Source organism: Artemia franciscana, chromosome 6 (assembly GCF_032884065.1).
Source record: "Artemia franciscana chromosome 6, ASM3288406v1, whole genome shotgun sequence".
In the NCBI taxonomy this organism is placed as follows: domain Eukaryota; kingdom Metazoa; phylum Arthropoda; class Branchiopoda; order Anostraca; family Artemiidae; genus Artemia; species Artemia franciscana.
In genome coordinates, this window is record NC_088868.1 from 36,974,501 (window position 1) to 36,998,346 (window position 23,846).

Sequence of the window (23,846 nt, forward strand, 5' to 3'; positions counted from 1 at the left end):
AGTTATCGACAGATTGCTCTGTCGGTAAACGTTGAACTTGGATTTAAAAAACAGAAAACAAATACACTTTTTTTTTACTAAAAAGTTCAAAATTAGATATGACCAGCAACCAAACGATTTATTAAAGCAGTAAGAACAGTGGCAATCAAATCTTGTTGAATTGGATATGCACAGTTAAATATTTTTTACGAAATTAGGGGATTTAGGGATTTAATTTTTAATGAAAAAGGTAGGTGTGTCGCTTTTGGAAGCAGCCCTTCATCAAATAAAAGAAAGCATGTGGATAAAAATCTAGTAAAAAAAACAAAAAAAAAACAAACAAACTAAAAAGTGTGGCCCCCTAACCTAACCCGACAATGCTTAAGAAGGCCTGGATTTCTCTGAAGGATCTAGCCTGTCCTTAGGAATCAACAGATTGTTAATATTTGAAGTTTTACGGACAAAAAGTGCTGTCAACTTTAAATTATTAATTTTGCTTATTGCGTGGTTAAGTGCGACCACATTGATGAAAATATGATACTGCACTAAAAAAAATTCGTATATATATATATATATATATATATATATATATATATATATATATATATATATATATATCGCTTCTCGGCCTTTGGCTAAGATCCGCGTTGTTTTAGTCTTTCAATTCTACTGGCCGTCGTCTCGTTTTAGTTTTCTTTTTGTAGAGTTTTATCTCTCTTGGTTGTTTATTATTGTTATTATTATGATTCTTTATTACCTATTTATATTCTTGCCTCTATCTGTTTAAAGCATTACCGACTTACCTTTTGTCTTATAAATTTTTCCTAATTTCAAATATACAAATATACCTGCCATCTTAAAGCACATAACAAAGGTATCAGTCGCAGAAGGTCGAAAGTTATTGAGCTAAAATTCTGGATGACCAGTTGATTGAGACTATCAAAAAGCTTTTTATTCTAGCACTTTCTATGTTAGGGTCTAACCTTAGGTCTAATAGAGTTTTTCTGATTCTAGATACTCAACGAGATTGCCCAGAACAAAATAAAGATTTACGATTTCCCCAGAGATGATTGATGAAGAAGCCAATAAGGTACAGAAGCCATTGAGGGAGCGTGTTCCTTTTGCCGTGGTGGGAGCCAATCACGTTTTTGAAGTTGAAGGAAGAAAAGTTCGGGGAAGAAAATATCCGTGGGGAATCGTGGAAGGTAGGATGGTTTATGCAGTTTTTTCCAGGGGCTGGGGGGGGGGGGGGTCCATATTTTTTATTGTAATTTTTTTTAGCATTCTAAAAAGAAGGTGTTATGGTAACATTAAACACATTTGTGAGATGAAAGTTTTAAATACTGATCTAGCCTGTTATAATTTGCCTATAGAGACTGCAAATAAATCTGTTTAAATTTAGCATCAAGTAATAAAAGGTCACCCTCATTCTTGATAATTTACAAGTGTTATAAATGACAGTTCGTTGAAAAAAAAGAAGTTTTTATCCGATAACCTGAACAATTAACGAATCTACAACCTAGATTTTTTTTGTTGACCCCCCCCCCCCCCTGGAAAAAATCCTGGATACGCCCTGCATACACCTAAACAATGCTTACCTAAAAAACTTTTTCGCATGCTGACCAATGGTCTGCGTTGCGCAGGTACCGATCTCCTGTTGACATTTCCGTCAAAACAATTCCGTCAAGGTAAATATTGGTAAATTGGTAAAAATAAAGGTAAATATTGTAGAGCACACATATTTGAAATCACACATAATGCACAAAGTAGCGTGTTTTAATTTTGACCCTAAGAATACTGGAAATGATTAGAAAGCTAAAAGGAACTGGTCCTACAGTGTGTCAAATGGATGCAGAACTTGGGTTTCGGGTTTGGGTTGTCAGGGGTCGGGAGCGTTGGGTTAGCTATAACAGACAAGTACCCAAACGTATCGAAATTTTGGGAACTTGAGAACACCTCCGATCGCCTTCAAAAAATGAATAAGTAAGCAAGTAATTCTAAAGCCAATAGCAAACTCATATCAAAATAATAATAAATATTTTTTCTATTATATGTTGGTCGTAAGACAAAGAACCATCTTTGCTAAAAGGAAAATTTTTGCTTACTTAAAAAACAAATAAAAACGAAAAACTAGCATACATTAGGCAGACTGTCAGAAAATTACTTTCAGAAAATCAAATCGATTATGTTTGATTCCCAAAAACCTCAACCTTTAATTAAAATAAATGAAAATATGAAAGTCATTTCTATTTAATTTACTGGTAACAGTGCATTAGCGGTGTTGCCAATAGATAGTAGATTTCATCCTTTTCGTCGATTTTCGTTGATTTTAACAGTTAAAACAGTGGGACAAATATAAAAATGCTACACAGTGATAAAAAGTACGTAATTTTAGCTGATTATTATGTGTTTTTTTTTCCTTGTAAGAATGATAAAAAAAGAAAAAGTATAGGATACGGTATTAGACTTTACAGTCCGTACCGGCGGTGCTGATCTCTGTTTCTTGGCCCTTCAGCCAGGAAGTGCAATGGGGGGTTGGGGGCCAGCCATCCTGTGCTTTCGCACACCCTTCCTGTTTACCTTCCCCAGATTTCTCCTGGTACCCATTTAGAGCTGGGTCGACTCTGGACTAAGCACTCTGGACTACACTACACTCTGGACTACAGAGTCACGCCACTGACACCCGTCCCAAACTGAAGAATTGGGTACATTGGGATTCGAACCCGCGTCCTCTCAGACAATGGATCCCGAATCCACCGCACCAACCCACTCGGTCAGGACGGCTCTTATATGTAAGAATGATAAGAATGAAATGTAAGAATGATAGCAACTAACTAAAATCTATAGCATAGATTTTAAATCTATAAATTATCTATAGAAAATCTATAGATCTATAGATAGAAGAGGGAGAATGTTTATAGGTCATTTCTGTGATATCAGTCCAGAGGATCCCATCCCCCTGCTTCCAAAAACTTTATGAATGGTGGCTGACTAAAACCTAAGAAATGGAAATAAAATACCGATGAAAATAAATATGTGCTTGGAAGCTTGACCCTATGGCACAGACATGTTACTCCGTGTTGAGCCCACTCCCCTCAAATCCTTAGCATTTGTCAATACTTTCTTATAGTTTTAGTTTCTCATTTTTCTTTTTTACTGACGCAAATAATCCTCCAATACCACCCTCCTCCCTCATAAACGCTTTTCTACCCTTTGAGGAAGCATAGTGCTCTAAGACATAATAAATAATTTATTAAACAACATTTTTGTTCCATTTATCATTAAAATGAAAATATTGAAACGGGGAAAACTGTTAGTAAGACAGTGAACATTTAAAGATGAAATATTGAAGTATATCGTGATAAAGCGTGATGAAGCTCGTTATAAAGCGTCTTGGGCGAGAGCCAAAGACGCTTTATCACGAGAAGAAAAATCGAACTAAAACAAATCACATATACATAAAAGTGTTAGAAAAACACTATAAGAAAAGGAAAGCGAAAGAAACTACAATTCAAAAGTAAAAACTCAAAATTAAAATTAAAATTTCAGACTAAAATAATTAAGATTTTATATTCAACTTTTTTTTTAAATTACTGCCACCTGTTCACTGTATTTTGTTTGAATAAAACTAAAATTACAAATATTATTAATTGATAATAAACGTTAAATTATTAATTTATATTTTTATAGAAATATAAATTATTTAATAAAATAATTATTAATTATTAAGCTTAGTTTCGGTTCTGAGTTCCCAAAGAAGAGACAAAAGGTCACTTCAGTTCTAAATCTTCTCAAAGATGAGAAAAAAGTTACACTTCCATTCTGAATTTTTCCAAAGAGGAGAGAAGTTCCACTACAGTCCTGAATTCTTTTAAAGAAGAAAGATAGAGAGAGAGAGAGAGAGAGAGAGAGAGAGAGAGAGAGAGGGAGAGAGAGAGAGAGAGAGAGAGAGAGAGAAGGAGAGGAGAGAGAGAGAGAGAGAGAGAGAGAGAGAGAGAGAGGAGAGTGAGAGAGAGAGAGAGAGAGAGAGAGAGAGGAGAGAGAGAGAGAGAGAGAGAGAGAGAGAGAGAGAGAGTGAGAGAGAGAGAGAGAGAGTGAGAGAGAGAGAGAGAGAGAGAGAGAGAAGAGAGAGAGAGAGAGAGAGAAGAGAGAGAGGAGAGAGAGAGAGAAGAGAGAGAGAGAGAGAGAGAGGAGAGAGAGAGAGAGAGAGAGAGAGTTGTGAGGGGGCAGACCCCTCATATACGTAATAAAATACACAAATATAGAAGTTCCTTACGTAAGTTAAATCGTAAGGTACGTATGTTTATTACTAACAAAAACGTTCGTATAAAAAATAAAAAAATCTAGTTGCATTTGTAAGTAAACAAAAATTGGAGGGCAGCTATGCCTCCTCCCCTATCCCCTTTTTTTTTATCAAAATCAATCCAATCAAAACTGAGAAAGCCATTTAGTGAAAAAAAATTTGCAAATTTCTATTTAATTATTTATGTGCGGTGAGCCAAAATCAAAACATGTATTAATTCAAAAACGTTCAGAAATTAAATAAAAAAAAGGAAGCTTTTTTTTAACTGCAAGTAAGAAGCGACATGAAAACTTAAAACGAATAGAAATTACTCCGTATATGAAAGAGGTTGTCCCCTCCGCAATGTTCGCTTTACGCTAAAGTATTTTTTATTGTTCTAAAAAGTAGAGTTGTGACAGAGTCAAACTTTAGCGTAAAGAGCGAGGCATTGCAGAGGGGACATGAGACGCGAGGCATTGCAGAGGGACGTTTTTTTGTGAGAAATTCATTCTTTTATGTATTTCTTATATTATTATCTTGTCGAAAGATAAGCGTGTAAAAACATTGCATTCACTTATGACGCCATATATGGTTATAACTTATCCGAATGTATAGTCATTCATCAAGATTGTACACGAAAAGCAGGTTTTTTTTTTGTCAAAATTGATTCTATTTTAAAAATTATTACATTTCTAATTTAGTTAAATTAACTAAATTTTGTTAAATTGGCTGTTACTTATGCACTTATGATTCTTTGCATTTGGGTTGGCCCCTTTCTCTAATAGAAATTCTTTCATATGCATTTGATTCGCTGCGTAAAATAAGGCTGTTTTGTTGTCCAAATTTAAGAGATCTTTAGTGGCACCCTTTGAAACTAGTAGTTGACAAATCTCCAAATTGCTTTTCAAAGCAGCAAAATGTAAGACTGTATTGCACTTATGATCCTTTGCATTTGGGTCGGCTTCTTTCTCTAATAGATATTCAATCACGTGTATTTGATTCTCTACCACAGCATCATATAAGGCTGTCATATTGTCCGAATCTAAGGCATCTACAGTGGCACCCTTTGAAACTAGTAGTTGGCAAATCTCCAAACTGCTTTTCAAAGCAGCAAAATGTAAGACTGTATTGCACTTATGATCCTTTGTATTTGGGTCTGCCCCTTTCTCTAATAGATATTCAATCACGTGTATTTGATTCTCTCCCACAGCATCATATAAGGCTGTCATATTGTCCGAATCTAAGGCATCTACAGTGGCACCCTTTGAAACTAGTAGTTGACAAATCTCCAAATTGCTTTTCAAAGCAGCAAAATGTAAGACTGTATTGCACTTATGATCCTTTGTATTTGGGTCGGCCCCTTTCTCTAATAGATATTCAATCACGTGTATTTGATTCTCTCCCACAGCATCATATAAGGCTGTCATATTGTCCGAATCTAAGGCATCTACAGTGGCACCCTTTGAAACTAGTAGTTGACAAATCTCCAAATTGCTTTTCAAAGCAGCAAAATGTAAGACTGTATTGCACTTATGATCCTTTGTATTTGGGTCGGCCCCTTTCTCTAATAGATATTCAATCACGTGTATTTGATTCTCTCCCACCGCATCATATAAGGCTGTCATATTGTCCGAATCTAAGGCATCTACAGTGGCACCCTTTGAAACTAGTAGTTGACAAATCTCCAAATTGCTTTTCAAAGCAGCAAAATGTAAGACTGTATTGCACTTATGATCCTTTGTATTTGGGTCGGCCCCTTTCTCTAATAGATATTCAATCACGTGTATTTGATTCTCTCCCACAGCTCATATAAGGCTGTCATATTGTCCGAATCTAAGGCATCTACAGTGGCACCCTTTGAAACTAGTAGTTGACAAATCTCCAAATTGCTTTTCAAAGCAGCAAAATGTAAGACTGTATTGCACCTATGATCCTTTGTAGTTGGGTCGGCCCCTTTCTCTAATAGATATTCAATCACGTGTATTTGATTCTCTCCCACAGCATCATATAAGGCTGTCATATTGTCCGAATCTAAGGCATCTACAGTGGCACCCTTTGAAACTAGTAGTTGACCTATCTCCAAATTGCTTTTCAAAGCAGCAAAATGTAAGACTGTATTGCACTTATGATCCTTTGTATTTGGGTCGGCCCGTTTCTCTAATAGATATTCAATCACGTGTATTTGATTCTCTCCCACAGCATCATATAAGGCTGTCATATTGTCCGAATCCAAGGCATCTACAGTGGCACCCTTCGAAACTAGTAGTTGACAAATCTCCAAATTGCTTTTCAAAGCAGCAAAATGTAAGACTGTATTGCACTTATGATTCTTTGTATTTGGGTCGGCCCCTTTCTCTAATAGATATTCAATCACGTGTATTTGATTCTCTCCCACAGCATCATATAAGGCTGTCATATTGTCCGAATCTAAGGCATCTACAGTGGCACCCTTTGAAACTAGTAGTTGACAAATCTCCAAATTGCCTTTTCTAGCAGCACAATCTAAGGCTGTACATTTTGATGGTTTTCTAGAGGAGCAGCTCCTGTTCCAAATTCTATTGGGGTGAAAATGAATTCCGTTGCATTCTAAGAGATATTCAGTAATTGGTGATGTCGGTCTCTCGTCACTATATGAATATAAAGGCTACAAATATTTGATAACTACAGCATTTCGATCCATTGGACATGAGGCTTTTACTTGTAGCCATTCCTTAATGCAATAACCACAAAATACATGCTAACATTCAGAAATCTGAAGAAGATCCTTCAGTTCATTTAAACAAATCGGGCAAAAGAGACTCATTCTTATGAAAAATTGCTTCATTGTGATTCGATCTGACATTACTATTGGCTATAGTTTGTTCTTTAATATAATTAATTTCTGACCATTTTTAAAATCATACCAGGAAGTCCCCTCCCCCCGTGAAACATTTCCCTTGAAACATTCCCAACGGAAACTTTCCTCCCCACGTAAAATTTTCCCGTGGAAAATCTCCCCTTCCCTGTAGAAAATTACCCCGAATTTTTTTTTTACATATTTCGCAATAACAAACACTAAACGAATCGGAGAAATAGATTTGTGTGTGTGTTTTTTGTCTTTGGGTGGGAGGGGGCAAAACCGGTTACTCTTCACTTTCTGGATACTGTCTGACACCCTGAACTATTTCTACTATTTTTTTAGCCAGTAAAATCCGCAATTCAAAATTTTCTTTCTTTTTAGTTGAATTTTTGGATCGGAATGAGCCTAGCTCAAAATCCTTGCGAGGTAGGCTTAATGAGTACTAAATAAGCACGAATCCTGTTTGGTTTTTATGTTAGTTCGTGAACAAATCGTTCAGTAATCAATCTTGCACGATTTCAAGGTTTTTGTTAGCTTTGCACCAATCCATGCTTTATGTTTATTTGCTATCAAATTTTGTAAATTCTCTTGCTTAAACTAAAAATTTCTTTAAAAGAAGAAGTTGAAAAATAACATTAGTTGTTCATTAGATGTAGTCTTAATGTGAAGGGGTCTTCACCTCTCTCAGCTCTGGCTTAAAATGACTCTCAAAATGGTTCTTTTGGGGAAATCTTAATTAGAAATTCAGCAGTGGTAATAATTTGTAGTGGAAAAATTTGCTCGCATGCGGTCAGAAGGCTCGAGACTAAGGGCAGGGGCTTAACTTCCTATGAGATAGGGGGGACTTCTCTTGTCCAGTTTGCCCTTAGCTGAACTTTAGCTGCTTCAAAGTCAAAACTAAGATAGGCCTAAATAATTCAAGGATCTACGGGAAAGGGTCTGTTTTCTTTAGTATATCTTTGCCTTTATCGTACTATATGGCTCATTTTTGGTTTTTCACTGTCATTTTTGCTTGACTTGTGACTATCGGCTCCAACTTTTCCCTCCCCCCCAGGGATTTTGACAAAATTACGCCATTGACTAAGGGAAGTTTGGAGATTTTAAAGTACCAGACATCAAAATGAAAACGTTCTTTGGCACCTGGGCCTATCTAGGTCTATTCATTCCTCAAAACAACGATATTCTTAGAATTTTCGTTGGCTAGTTTCAAAATTATGTAGTTTTTAAGGTGTTATCACGTTTTCGTCAGTGTTGCCATGTTGAACCAAAGTAATTAGCTACATTTTAAAATGCTTTTCGTCGGAAAAATTCAAACATTGACAATCTGTTCATCTCCAAAGACAGCTGCACCTTCAAAGAAAAAGTCAAGCTTTCTTAAGTTGTTTGGTGCCGTTCGTTTTTAGCCTTTTTATGGCACTTGGTATCAAACAAGTGACATAGCGATCGCAAATTCTGTCGGTCGGTCTGTCTGTCTGTCCCGGTTTTGCTAGTTTAGGCACTTCCAGATAAGCTAGGACGATGAAATTTGGCAGGCGTAGCAGGGACCCGAGATTAAATTAGAAATAGTCTTTTCCCAATTTGACCATCTAGGGGGGGGAGAGTGGGGGCTGGTTAATTCAGAAAAAAATAGAAACAATGAAGTATTTTTAACTTACGAACGGGTCATTGGATCTTAACGAAATTTGATGTTTGGAAGGATATCGTATCTCAGAGCTCTTATTTTCAATCCCGACCGGATCCGGTGACATTGGGTGGAGTTGGGGGGGGACCTAAAATCTTGGAAAACGCTTAGAGTGGAGGGGTTGGGATGAAATTTGGTGGGAAAAATAAGAAGCAGTCCTAGATACGTGATTGACATAGCCGGAATGGATCTGCTCTCTTTGGGGGAGTAGGAGGGGAGGGTTAATTCTGAAAAATCAGAAAAAATGAGGCATTTTTAACTTACAAAAGAGTGATCGGATCTTAATGAAATTTGATGTTTGGAAGAATATCGTGTCTCAGAGCTGTTATTTTAAATCCCGACCGGATCCGGTGACATTGGGATGAGTTGGGGGGGACCTAAAATCCTAGAAAACGCCTAGAGTTGAGGGATCGGGATCACACTTGGTGGTAATAATAAGCACAAGTTCTAGATACGTGATTGACATACCAGAACGGATCCGTTTTCTTTGGGGTATTGGGGGGGGGGGTTGATTCTGAAAATTAGAAAAAATGAGGTATTTTTAACTTACGAAGGAGTGATTGGATCTTGATGAAACATCATATTTAGAAAGACCTCGTAACTTAGATATCTTATTTTAAATCTCGACTGGATTCAGTATTATTGGGGGGAAGGGGGGGCGGAAATCTTGGAAAACGCTTAAAGCGGAGAGATCAGGATGAAACTTGGTGAGAAGAATAAGCACAAGTCCAAGATACGTGACTGACATAACCGGACCGGATATGCTCTCTTTGGTGGAGTTGGGGGGGGGGGAGTAATTCGGAAAAATTAGAAAAAATGAGGTATTTGTAACTTACGAACGGGTGATCAGATCTTAGTGAAATTTGATGTTTAGAAGGATCTTGTGCTTTAGAACTCTTATTTTAAATCCCGACCAGATCCGGTGACATTGGGAAGAGTTGGAGGGGGAACCGGAATTCTTGGAAAACGTGAACATGTCATGCATGACATGACATGTCACGCATGTCATCATTACAAAAGCATGTCGTCCTTGGTTGTGGTGGGAGATATCACGAAGAAAGATTTAAGGGAAATGGGAACTTCCTGGGAGGCTGTAAAGAGAGAAGCTTTCGAGTAGATTGGCATAGAGGAGGAGCGTGCGTAATTGTGTTAACCTTAGGCGGGTCAGTGCTGCGGTGAGTTGTGGGTAGTGATAGTAGTGAGATTTAAAGTCTTCTAAAAACTTTCTTAGTTTAGCTTTTAAATGGCTTTTATCTTTATTATTTTATGGTTTCATAGTACCCGTAGCATTTTTACTAGTTTCTTCAATCAAATGACTAAATTTTTTTTCTTATGGAGAATATAGAACATTGTGAATTTATTCCGCTTCGAGATATGTTTATGCTTTGTTTAATATGTATATTGTGTTTATAATATTTTAAGTGAATTTCATTATGAAGTTAGTCAAACCGGCTTCTGAAACTTTTTAGTATTTATGCTTTTGTGTATGGAATACCATTATGAGCGACCAAGGTCAAGAACATTGGGCAGATTTTGTCCATTTAACTTCAGTAATTGCTTTTTTTATTTGTTACTAAATTATTATTTCATAGTATCCTCAACATTTTTTCTGTTTGTTTAATCAAATAACTAAGTTTTTCTTTTTTATATAGAACATGGAGCTGTTTTTGAAGTGTGTTTGAAGGTACTTTTCAATGTGGCGTAAGTCAAACCGGCCTTTAAAAGTTTTTTTTTGGTATTAATGATTTTTTGTAAGGAATTTCACCATGAAAGAACTAGGTCAAAAGTCTTAACGCACAAAAAAAAAAATAATTTGTAAACGGTTAATATCCTTATTAAATACTCTAACTAAATGGATAAATTTTGCTCATTTGGCTTCATTAATACTTTTTCCCATTTGTTAATATATTAATAATTTTACGACATCCGTTAGCATTTTTCCAGTTTGTTTAATCAAATGACGAAATTAATTTTTTTTTAAATAATTTTTTAATTTTTTAAATTTTTTTTTTAATAAAACAATTTTTTTTAATTTTTCTAGTGGAGAATATGGAACACTGTGATTTCATTCCACTGCGGGACATGCTGATACGAACCAATATGTCGGATTTAAAAGAAGTAACGGCTAACATTCATTACGAGAACTACAGATCTAGGAAATTAGGTGGCGTTCACACTGATGGGAAACCTGCAAAAGTATCAAATAAGTAAGTAAATCTGTGATTTGATAGTAACACTGGATTAACGCTGTACTTGAATAGGATTGACCAAAAACGGTGTGACATCACAATGACACGTCACTGATACAAGGAGACGTAACTAATATGTCTCTAATATTGTCAAATTGTTTTTTGTTTCCAGGAAAAGTTAGAGACTGGAATGGTATGACTTCTTGTCAAATACCAGCCTCCTATCGCTTATTGGTGATTTTCTGTTTTCTCGGCAACTAGCTATTCGAACCCTCCTTTGGTTTCGTCATCTTCTCCGGATGTCAATAGTAGCATCTGCAGAAATTGCACCCGACTTTGATCCTCCAACTTCAGATGGATGTGACCTTGGTCTAGATGTCAGACCAGCTTCGATTATTGTTTTTTGTTTTTTATGGCACTTGTTATTAACCAAGTGACATATAGCGATCACAAATTCTGTCGGTCTGTCTGTCTGTCCCGGTTTTGCTAGTTTAGGCACTTCCAGATAAGCTAGGACAATGAAATTTGGCAGGCGTATCAGGGAACAGACCAGATTAAATTAGAAATAGTTGTTTCCCCGATTCGACCATCTGGGGGTAGTGAAGGGACGGTTAATTCGGAAAAAATTAGAAAAAATGATGTATTTTTAACTGACGAAAAAGTGATAGGATCTTACTGAATTTTGATATTTAGAAGGATATCATGTCTCAGAGGTCCTATTCTAAATCCCGACTGGATCCGGTGACATTGGGGTAGTTGGAGGAGGAAAACAGAAATCTCGGAAAACGCTTAGAGTGAAGGGATCGATATGAAACTTGGTGGTAAAAATAAGCGCAAGTCCTAGATACCTGATTGCCATCACCAGAATGGATCCGCTCTCTTTAGGAGAGTTGGGGGGTAGGGTTAATTCTAAAAAATTAGAAAAAATGAAGTATTTTAACTTACGAAGGAGTGATCGGATCTTAATGAAATTTCACATTTAGAAGGAGCTCATAACTCAGATCTCTTATTTTAAATCCCGACCGGATCCAGTGTCATTGGGGTGAGTTTGGGCGAGAGGAACCGAAAATCTTGGAAAAGGCTTAGAGTGGGGAGATCAGGATGCAACTTGATGGGAAGAATAAGCATAAGTCCAAGATAGGAGGCTGATATAACTGGACCGGGTCCGCTCTCTTTGGGGGAGTTGGAGGGGGAGGGGTAACTCGGAAAAATTGGAAAAAATGAGGTATTTATAACTTACGAACTTACGATCACATTTTAATGAAATTTGATATTTATAAGGATCTTGTGCTTCAGAGTTCTGATTCTAAATCCCGACCAGACCCGATGACACTGGGGGAAGTTGGAGGGGGAAACCGGAAATCTTGGAAAACGTGAAAATTGAGGTATCTTTATCTTACGAATTGGTGATCAGACCTGAATGAAACTTGATATATAGAAAGATTTTATATATCAGATGCTCCGTTTTCAATTCGAATTGGATCCGGGGACATAGAGGGCTGGAGGGGGAAACAGAAATCTTGGAAACCGGAAATCTTGGAAAATGCTTAGAGTGGAGAGATCGGGATGAAACTTGATGGGAAGAATAAGCACAAGTTTCAAATACGGGATTGGCATAATTGGAATGGATCCGATCTCTTTGGGGGAGTTGGGGGGGGGGTGTTAATTCGGAAAAATTAGAAAAATTTTGGTGTTTTTAACTTCAGAACGGCTGACCAGATCTTAATGAAATTTGATATTTAGAAGGAACCCATGTCTCAGAGCTCTTATTTTAAATCCTGACCACATCTGGTGACATTGGGGGGAGTTGGAGGGGCAAACCGGAAATCTTGGAAAACGCTTAGAGTGGAGAGATTAGGATGAAACTTGGTGAGTAGACTAAGCAAATGTCTTAGATATGTGGTTGACGTAACTGGACTTGATCTGCTCTCTTTGGGGGAGTTAGGGGGGTCCAATGCTTTGGCGAGTTTGGTGCTTCTGGGCGTGCTAGGACAATGAAAATTGGTAGGCGTGTTAGGGACCTGCACACATTAACTTGATAAATTTTTTTTCCCGGTTCGACCATTTGGGGGCTGAAGGGAGAGGAAAAATTAGAAAAACGAGGTATTTGTAACTTACGAGTGGGGTGATCAGATCTTAATGAATTTTCATATTTAGAAGGACCTCCTGTCTCAGAGCTCTTATTTTAGATTCCGACCGGTATTAAGCCTCTGATTTTCCTTTTAAATCAATCTATTGATTCTTAGAGTTTTGCTAGAGCTCATACCATATGAGCTCTTGGCTCTTGGCCCTTCCGGCCTCGTCACAAGTGCCATATGAGCTCTTAGTTCTTGTTTTTAGTCCGGGAACCCTGGGTAAAAATAATTTATCGTTTATAAAATAAAATAATTTCTAACAAATCGCCCGGATAATTCTCTTTTTCAATTTTTGCCCACTTCCTCCAACCCGCATAATAAATCCTCATACATTTTGCAGAATAAAGTTCGAACTCTCATTCTTCGCCAAACTTCTTCCTTTTTTTCTTTTTTCCTTTATAGTATATTCCATAGAATAATAAGATTGTAAACAAAACCTGTTGTTATAAATAAAAGGGGTAAACAGAGGATCGGAGGGCAAGCCCCTCTCCAATGCTGCTTTTTTCTCAAATACATCTAATGAAAATCTTGAGATATTGACTTTGTTCCAAATAGTCAAAAGGTTAAATAACTGCCTTCGAGTGGATGTACCCCTTCCCAGCCCTGGGGGTAATGGCTGTAATTTCTGAAAGTTACCTCTTGTTAACATATAAGGTATTTTTTATTGAGAAAGGGGGGCAAGTTTGACCATGGGTCTCCAAAAACGATTTGGGTGCTAATGTGAAACTTTGAAGGAATGTTGAGATGAATTTTTAATATGAATAGTAATATGGAGTTCTGCAAGGACAGTTTCCGGGCCAGTGTGAGGGCTTCATTTGGAAGGATAGGTAACGAAATATTTGTGGAATTTTGTCATAAAGGCGTCCTCAATTTTTTTTTCTTCGAAAAAAGAATAGGGGTGATAGTCTTGCTTCCAACGTCTAAAGTGCACTAGATATTCCAGTTAAATTTTTATGTTTTAATTTTTAGCCTAAAGTACCAAGGATATCAAAATAAAACCCTTCTGGGTCTTTTTGTACCTAAAAACCGCGATTTTCTGAGATTTTTCCTTTGTTTGTTTCAAAATTCTTAAGTTTTTAGGACAGCATCACATTTTTGTCAGTGTTACCACGTTGAATCGTGTAAATAAATAAGAAAACTAATTTGTTAAATTTTACAATGATTTAGTTTAATTAGTTAAATTAGTTAAATCTCACCCGTGAAAACTCACACATTTACACTTTTTTGATTCCCAACGACAACTAAATCTTTTAACAAGAGACATTTTTGCTAACTTTTCCCTCCACGTTCCTATTTTTTGAATATGTTGCCCTTATGAAGGTCTTTTCAGTAAAAACTGAATTACCACTTTTCTGTGTTTCTCTCGATATTTATGGTTATGTAAATTTTTATTTAACTAGTTCTAACAATTAGATTCAATTTCCACTGTCCTTGGTACTTTTTTTTATTGTCAAAAATAATAAATTTCTTATATTTTTATTATGGACTTTTTTTTTATTGTCAAAAATAATGCATTTCGCATATTTTTATTAAAGTTAAATTTTATAATTTATTGTAATTGAATCCATGTAGTTGCTATAATAACATATATTTAACAAATTTTGAAGTATTTTATTTTTACTTTTATGTTTTGTACTTACTAAATTGCTTGCCAAATAAAAATTCTCAAAAATTAGTTTCTACAGCTCTATTGAGTCGTACCGACGTTGGATAGTGGTGATATATGCTCTTTGGAAGGAGAGGGTTTTGGCATTTATCCAAAGCCTTCGTTTTTGAGATTGTCCTTACAATGCTTCATAATGTAGTCCTGAATAATTCACCAGGATGAGAGGGGGTTACTTGGGTCATATATTCCCCTCCCTCGGATTATTTCAAAAACTTGTAAATTGGTCCAAAGAAAGAAAGAAACATATAAATATCCTTGATATGGCCCTGAGTCATACCCAGGGAAAAAAAAATGTAAATATTTCCCCCGGGAAAATCGCTGAACCGTCCTTAGTGCAGAAAAAAGAATAAAAGATAGATGAAAAATAAAGATAAAAGTCCACAGTACAATATAAGTCAAAGGTTACAAACAACAACTAAAATAGAAGACGCCTACTCTCAAGCACAGATACGAAGATACGGATACTAACATAATATAAGATAGGAAACATAATATAAGGTAGGAAACATAATATAAGATAATATAAGATAATATAACATAATATAAGATACTAAGATACAGACACAGATACTAACAGATACGAAATCCAGTTGCCTTATTTCCGTCCCTCTTCTGTTTTGGTTGTCATTTCTAAGATTTGTTCTTTTTTATTTTTGTCTTTTTTTAATTCTCAGACTTCTATTTTTAATTGTTCTCCCTGCACCAAGGATGGGTGACGGCCGAAATATTTTTACGTCAAAGTTAAAGTTGGCAATCGCAATTATCGAATTGTCTTCAATAGCGCGTATTGAAGCCTATAAAATTAGTTATTTTATTATTGTATGTCAGGGCTTAATAAGCTGCAATTGGTGTAATTATATAAATAAATTAATAGATTAAGCTGTCGATTAATTAAGTAATTAGTAACTTAAAAATCTTCCTGTTAAAACCTTTCTTAAAACATACTATATAGGTTCAAGACTTTTTTGCTCTAATTGTCACTACTTGCTGTTTGTGTAGCTGTCTGCAAGCCTCAAAAATATTTGGGATCAGTGGTACATCCCCTCAAAAAAACTATACCTAATTATTCAAAATTTGACAATTACTCAGAAAATGTTCCAGTTAATCCCCATATAAAGGGGACAAGCACAATTATGTAATTGTCACTGTAATTTGCCTTTTTATTGCCTTATTTGCCTTATTTAATTATTTAATTTGATTTTTTTTTTCTGCAACCTTTTTTTTTATCTGGTTTGTCTTATCTTTTTTGTTAATAAAATTAATTTATTATATACAGTAAGGGAATCGGACCCGTTACATATGATATCCTTATATAATGGAAGTGTTGAATAAGTGAATTTTCTCCCTTTTCGTTTAATTTAACCATTCATTCTATAAAGTTTATTTTTGTAAATTTCGGGCACGCTATTTTTGTATTTTTTTTTCAGTTTATTTTCATTTTGACAAAAAAATTGTTATAATTTTATTGACCAATTTGTGCATGACGTATTTCATTTTTAATTAGTTATTCATTTTTAGTGACGTATTTGTTTTTAATTAGATATTTTGTTGTACCCTTTTTTTAAATAAGTAGCAAATTTGCTCTATTTGAGCTTTTGATAGTCTTTTTAAAATAAGTATCATCTTATCATTTGAGTTGGCCCCCAAAAAATGTATTAATAAGTATAATTTATTCAGTTTATGCACACTCAGGATAATGAACCCGCTAATTATTGTTTGGTAAGTGAACTACTTCGAAAAACTTTTTTTCTTTTTTTTTTACACAAAAAGTCGTACTTCGAGCTTCGTACTTTTCATTATTTTCTGTTTCTCTATTAGTAATAGTAACTTCTGTTAATGCTTATTGAGTTCATTAATAAAACTGCTCGAAGTTCTAGCTATTAAAAAAAGCCTTGAAAAAAACAAAAAAACCAACACGGACTCATTTGTTTTCTCTATAACAGCATTTCATAGTATAACATTTCTATAACAGCAAACTAAGTGCCGTAACTAAAATCGTAATTATTTAATGTCAAGTCTGTGTAAGTATTTTGATCTTTTATGGTAATTTAATTTCCTGATTGTTTTTGCAAATTAGCCCCCAACCTTTCTCCAGGTCTCCACCCCTTCGAGTTCTTCTAATACAGTCTTGCACCTACTCTAAAAAGGATTGTTTGATTTTTATCAATAATCCTTATTCTAAAATTACCCCTATAAATTCCTATGCCATAGAAGGGGGGGGTTTATCCGTGATTGGTAGCCCTTCATTTATCATTAATAATTTGAAAATTGTACTCATCTTTGAAACATATATACATAGGTAACAACTTGTTACCTATGTTCTTTCAAACAAAGTAACAATTTGTTTTTTCATGTTGAAACATACATACATAGGTAATAGGTGTTTTTAATTATTGGAAGTCGAATAATTTGAAAAGAGCCTAGGTCTATTAAAAAGTCGTTTTGCAAATGGGCTCTCAACCTTTGTCCAAGTCTGCATCCCTTCGAATTCTTTGAACATGATCTATCACCCCGTTTAAAAGAAAGGCTACATTTTTTTTTTTGATAAAATAATCCTTATTAGCACCTTAAGGGGTGAAAAGAGCCTAGGTCTTTTAAAAAGTCGTTTTGCATATGGGCTTTCAACCTTTGTCCAAGTCTGCATTCCTTCGAATTCTTCTAATATGATCTTTCACCCGGTTTAAAAAAAAAGGCTACATTGTTTTTGATAAAATAATCCTTATTAGCACCTTTAGGGGTGCATTTATCCCTTGTTGGGAGCCCATTGTTCAGGATTAATCATTCGAGAGACGTTTTCGCCTTTATAATAATCAAGCTTTCGTGGATAGATAAGAGTTTGTTTTGAGTCAAGGGGAGTCAAATAATTTGAAAGGAGCCTGGTGCATGTGAAAAGGGTCGTCTGGTACATGGGCTTCCGACCTTTTTCCAGGTCTCAACCTATTTGGATTCTTCTAAAATGATATATTACCCCCTTTTAGTAAAAGCCTTCATGGTTTTTGATCAAATAATATTTATATCATTCAGTGGAAGGTAATCGCATGAGAATCCTTTCTAAAATTTTCCCCAGTAAATCATTCTTTCACCTTTAGGGGTACTTTTGTCCCTTTTTGGTAGGCTCTCCTCAAGCATTAATGATCCAAAAACTGTTCCTATCTTAGAAAGAACTGCAGTTTTGTAGCTATATAAGAGTTTGTTTTGAGTCCTGGGAGTAAAATAGTCAGAAAGGAGGCTGGTGCATGTGAAAAGGGTCGTCTGGTACATGGGCTTCCGACCTTTTTCGAGATCTCAACCTATTTGGATTCTTCTAAAATGATATTTTACCCCCTTTTAGCAAAAGCCTTCATGGTTTTTGATCAAATAATATTTATATCATTCAGTGGAAGGTAATCGCATGAGAATCCTTTCTAAAATTTTCCCCAGTAAATCATTCTTTCACCTTTAGGGGTACTTTTGTCCCTTTTTGGTAGGCTCTCCTCAAGCATTAATGATCCAAAAACTGTTCCTATCTTAGAAAGAACTGCAGTTTTGTAGCTATATAAGAGTTTGCTTGAGTCCTGGGAGTAAAATAGTCAGAAAGGAGCCTGGGGCATGCAAAAAGGGTCGTCTGGTACATGGACTTCCGACCATTTTCCAGGTCTGAACCTATTTGAATTCTTCTAAAATGACATTTTACTCCCTTTTAGTAAAAACCTTCATGTTTTTTTGATCGAATAATATTTATCTCATACAATGGAAGGTAATTGCATGAGAATCCTTTCTAAAATTTTCCCTACTAAATCATTCTTTCACCTTTAGGGGTACTTTTTTCCCTTTTTAGGAGTCTCTCCTCTAGCATTAATGATCCAAAAACTGCCCCTATCTTTGAAAAAACTACGCTTTTGTAGCTAGATATGAGTTTGTTTTGTGTTATGGAGAGTTAAATATTTTGTAAAGAGCCTGGGACTTTTGAAAAGAATCGTCTTGCATATGGATTTCCAACCTTTGTCCAGATCTGCATCCCTTCAAATTCTTAAAACACGATCTTGTGTCCCGTTTAAAAAAGGTATATATTTATTAATTAACCCTCATTAAACTTAGGGTAATCGCATGGTCATCCTTTCTAAAGTTGCCTTTGGAAATTTTTCATAGCACCCTAAGGGGTGTATTTATCTCTGGTTGGGATAATTCAAAACACTTGAGTTATCCTCAAAAATGTGAATGATAACCATAAGAATTATATTCTATTTATTGAACTATTAAATATTCTATATTAAATATTTGTCTATGAAATTAAATTTACAGATTAATACTTTAAATAAAAATCCTATTTAAACATTTTCGGATATCCTATATTGAATATTTTTTAATGTAGGCAGCCTTTTGCTTCTGGATTAATCTGATTACTTAAGTGTGTTTGGATGTCAAATTGTTTGAAAGTAGAGGGAACTAAAAACATATATTTTTATAAACATATATAAACATATAAATATATGTGTATTAAATGTGTATCTTAGACCACATTTAAAATAATTCTTCCATATTTTTGCTTTTTTACCTAGTTAAAGAATTTTAATACAATAATAAAAATTGGAAATACAGAAGGTATATACAGAAAACAGAAAAGTAAAAAAAATACTTTCCTAAAAAAAAGATATCTGAGCTCTCTACTCAGCGTGTTTTCGATATTTGAGGTTTTTACTTTATTTGTTCACCTCTCATAAGTAATAATTTCTGTTCTTTCGAAGTTTTAATGTTGCTTCTTACTTTCAGTTGAAAAAAAGTTTTTTAGTTAATTTTTTATTTAATTTTAATGCTGCAGTTATAATATCAAAATTGGCCCGCTACATGAGAAGCTGTCCAAATCTGCTGTTTCAGCCATTTAGATAAGATAGAAAGATAAGATATTTAATTTCAAAAAATGACTATCACGAGCCCCGAAGAACAGAATTCGTATTTGGGAGTCATAAAACCATGAAAAAAAATCATCAAAATAGTACAAAAACAAAAAAACTGGATAAACTGACAAAAACAACAAATAAGAAAGGCATAGCCATTCATTGGTAACAAAAAAATAATAATAATAAAAAAAAACAGACTCTCGGAATGTCAGAAAGTTGTCATTTGGTGGTCTTATGTTTTTGTTCTAGTTTTTTGTTTTTGTTTTATTTTGGTCTTAATTTCGTTGTGTTTATTTTATTTTGGTCTTAATTTGTTTGTTTTTGTTTATTCTTTTTCTAATCTCTTTTTTTCTCTCTTTTCTTTTTAAAATTCATTACTCCACTTTTCTTGTTGCTTGTACTGGGTTAAAAATAAATTATTAATTATGGATAACTATGAATTAAAAGAAGCATAATTTAAGGCAGTGCTCGCGTCCGTGTATATTGGAAAGCATCGACTTCTCAGTCTAAAGAAAAAAGTATTTTTAGGTCTGTTGGTCAAGATCATGTATTTCTTTATAATTTTCATAAATAGTTACTTATTATTATATGACTTTGTTTCATTATATTTTAAATATTGTTTGAGTGCTGTAAATTAAATGTCGTTAGATACAAGCAGCTCTTTATTTGCAAACTAATAGGTTTCTGAAATGTTTTCATATGTTAGAAAGTAAAATAACTTAAGTACCAAAAATTGTACCTTAAAATAGCCTTGACGGAATAAAAAAGTTATGGAAAAAAAGGCAGATGACTGCTGTCTATGCAGACAAAACGATTTACCTTGGTTTTCAAAATGGGAGTTCAAAACCTCCTGTTCAGGATTTTCGACCACGGTGATTCCAATGAACCACAATGATTCTACGGTGATTCCGGTGAACTTCACATTCTGATCTGCTACATTTGTCTAGAACTTTCAAGCTGTTTCAAAATTTAAAAATGATTTGTTTTTGCAATAAACTTTCACTATTAAGATAAACCTCTATAATATTCATCATTCCTGAATCGCTTTTAAATGTAAAATTTTCCTTGCTATAAGTTCTTTTGAAGAACATGTTGTTAAGCTTTCGATTACGGTTGTTCGGTTGTACGGTGTACGGTGTACGCCGTACATACGGTTGTACGGTGATTCGGTTGTTCGCTATTTACTAGGTCACAGCTACTGCTGCAAACATGATATGGCTTGATTATCGTATGTGCAATATGGCTTCCTTGGTAATACAGATATGGTATATGGCTTCTCTTGTGTGAAATATGGCTTCATTTTTTTACATGATGGATAAATTATGTTAAATAGATTTTGAGGTGCATTTAAGGAAATTACCTAATTTGTTCATGTCTAATATCCCCAGCCAGACCAGGGTTTATTAATAGGACCACTAAACCTTGGTTTGTGCATCCCCCATCCAGACCAGGATTTATCAATAGGACCATTAAACCTGGGTCTAGGGTGCACAGTGGTAGGGGGTGCTATAAATTATCACTGAGTTAAACAATATTTTTAACTAATATTCTACTGATGCGATTTATCGTCTTAAGTGTCATTTCCAATCTGCTGCTGCGCTGCCTATTCACAAAAACGTGATTCCGAGCTGCCGTGATTCACAAAAAATGTGGATTCCGTGACCTCTTATAAACTGTTAGATGACTCCTAAGAATATTAGCTTAGAGTTCAGTATTTTGAGAGTGCGAAAATTTTTGCAAAAATACGTTCTGTTCAGTGTTTCCACTATCCTCGAAAATCTCGCAAAAATGGAGCAATAAAAATACTTGGACCGTTAAGCATCAAAGCTTCAAATCTGACCCCCACCCCCCTTGAAGTAATTGTGAATCTAATTGTTGTTGCTTGACAAATTTTTATGTCTCTTGCGAATAAAAAGCAGGGTAAATATATTTTAGTGTTGGAGTGTATATTTTTATATATATCCTTGTCCATGCTTATATGTGAATTTATATTTTAAAGTAAAAACAGAGTGAAAAGGAAATCGGATTGTTTAAAAATTCAGATTGTTTAAAATATTTAAAATGTTATTAAATATTTAAGTATATTTTAATTACAATAATTACTTACTTATTGTAATGAAATATGTATATTTGAATTATATTAAAAATTAAATGATTTAAAAATTTGTAACTCAATTTGGCTTAAGAGGGAAGGATACAAGAAGATTTTCAAGGAGAAAATCATCACCATCTAACGCCACCTATAGAAAATCCTAAAGATGTTTGTGCATTTTAGTTTGCCCGGGTTTTTGTTTCAGTACCAAGGGCAGTGAAAATAAATTTGATTTCTTGATTTAGTCAAGTGGAAACTTCACAAAACCATAAATAAGTTAAAAATTAGAAAAAAAAATCGGAAATTCAACTTTTGATTAAAAAAAACACCATATACAGTTATGTAGTTGTTGATAGTAGCCATCGCCAAAAAAATGAAACAAAAAGGAATCAAGATATTGATAAAGTTTAAAATTTTTAGGAGTGAAAAGCGTTATCAACTTAGAAGAATTTAAAATAATTGTTGAATGTTGTCTGCTTGAAATAATTGAAAAAATAATTTAGTGTTGTCAATTTAGAAATCAAGTCTCAAGGTCCTTTCTCCATACGTGCCTCAACCAGTCAGTGGACAAGCATTAATATAAAATCACAATTTACATAAAAATAAACACTGACTAATTAACTAGCTAAAATTTAGAGTCCATCCAGGATTTTCGTCTGGGGCGGGGGTTACAACAAAAAATAAAAAACGCATCAAAAATGTATTTTTATGCATTCTTTTACGTTTTTTATGAGTTGAATAGAAGCTTCAGAGGGACTCAATTCTTGTACCCCTCCCCCCTCGATGCGGCCTTGGCCGAAATGCTAATTTCTATTTTGTAGGTGTAGCACTCGGTGAGCCAAAAATCCCCTAAAAACTTCTGACTGAATTTTTGTTTGATATTTTAATTAAGGGTATTTAAATTCACTAAGTATTGCCCTTGTCCCAGGGAATAGGTTTTCTAGAACACTGTCATTACTAAATCTTTATTGTCGTGCTCAAAGGTCATATTTTACACTTTTTTTGTTAAAAACTTTTTGTTTTGTGTTTCATTATAACAAATTGAAAAAGAATCCCCCTAGATATATAAAAACACCTTTTTTATGCCATCATAAAGAAACTGAAAAAATCCTTGGCTCCCTACATTTACATTAATTGGCATCACTATTGGCAACCCTGCGTCCGATATGTAGAATGATTTTTTCTATCTGACAAACCTTTTTGCTCACAATCTGGCATCTCCCTTTTTATTGTCAAATTGTGAGGAAAACAAATATGCACGTTTTACAGCTGTCTAGCCACGAGAGTACATAGAATATAAATTCATCAGAAAGAAGTGGGTTGAATAGTGTTTAAAATAGATATTGAGGAGGAGGATGCCCCCCTTCTCAATTCTCCTCCAAATACTCGCCACGGACCGAAGTAGATGGAGGAGGCAGACGTCATTCTCTACGCCGAGCAGTGCCCGGCAGGAGACTTAAGTCAAGTAAGTCAATATCCCTTGACTATCCGAATATGGACCCCTCTTGCCCCCCTCCTTCCGATATAAATACTAGTGCTACGCCCCTGCCAACAGCATATCTTGTCGTCTATGAGCAGGTTTTTACTTGTTTACTAGGTTGTATAAAACAAATAATTTTAATCCCTTTCTTGAGTATTGATTTAGGCTGGGTAAGACTACAAAGTGGAAAAAGACAAAAAAAAAGGTTACAAAAAAGGGAATACAATAAAGATTTGTAATCCCTTTCAACATCCCTTACAAAAAGGCTTTTATAAGGATTACATAAAAGCAATTAAGGTTTGAGCTTATGGGATGAATATTCATTTTTCCTCGAAGAAATGTCTATGAATTGAGCATTAATAGTTCTAAAATATTCATGGTTTTAACCTAAGTTTAATTTATATTCAACTCAAATTTTGTTTTTATTTATGTAACGCGTCGATGAATTTATTGAAAAACAATTGTAATCAATTAGAAAAATCAACTGCTCTACTCTTTTCTTAGGTGCTAGAACGAGTCCTCAATATTGAAAGTGCGACTTTAGTCTGGCTACCGAATTTTGAAATCTGCCTATTTTAGAAATATTCAACTACGCAATGGTGGTTTTGCCTTGCGGATATATATAT

General features: G+C 34.7%; 1 protein-coding gene across 10 annotated transcripts in view; it reads left to right on the plus strand.

Annotated features, from left to right (window-relative positions):
• LOC136028378 (septin-7-like) overlaps positions 1-23,846 on the plus strand; it is a 201,454-nt gene that overhangs the window by 156,334 nt on the left and 21,274 nt on the right. For 7 of the 10 annotated variants that reach the window (XM_065706185.1, XM_065706184.1, XM_065706177.1 and 4 more), the window contains 2 exons: positions 7,482-7,526; positions 10,823-10,988. In XM_065706185.1, the coding sequence (XP_065562257.1) occupies positions 7,482-7,526; positions 10,823-10,988 (211 nt within the window). The remainder of the gene's footprint in view (positions 1-7,481; positions 7,527-10,822; positions 10,989-23,846) is intronic. The other 3 variants (XM_065706182.1, XM_065706178.1, XM_065706181.1) reach the window with 1 other exon arrangement.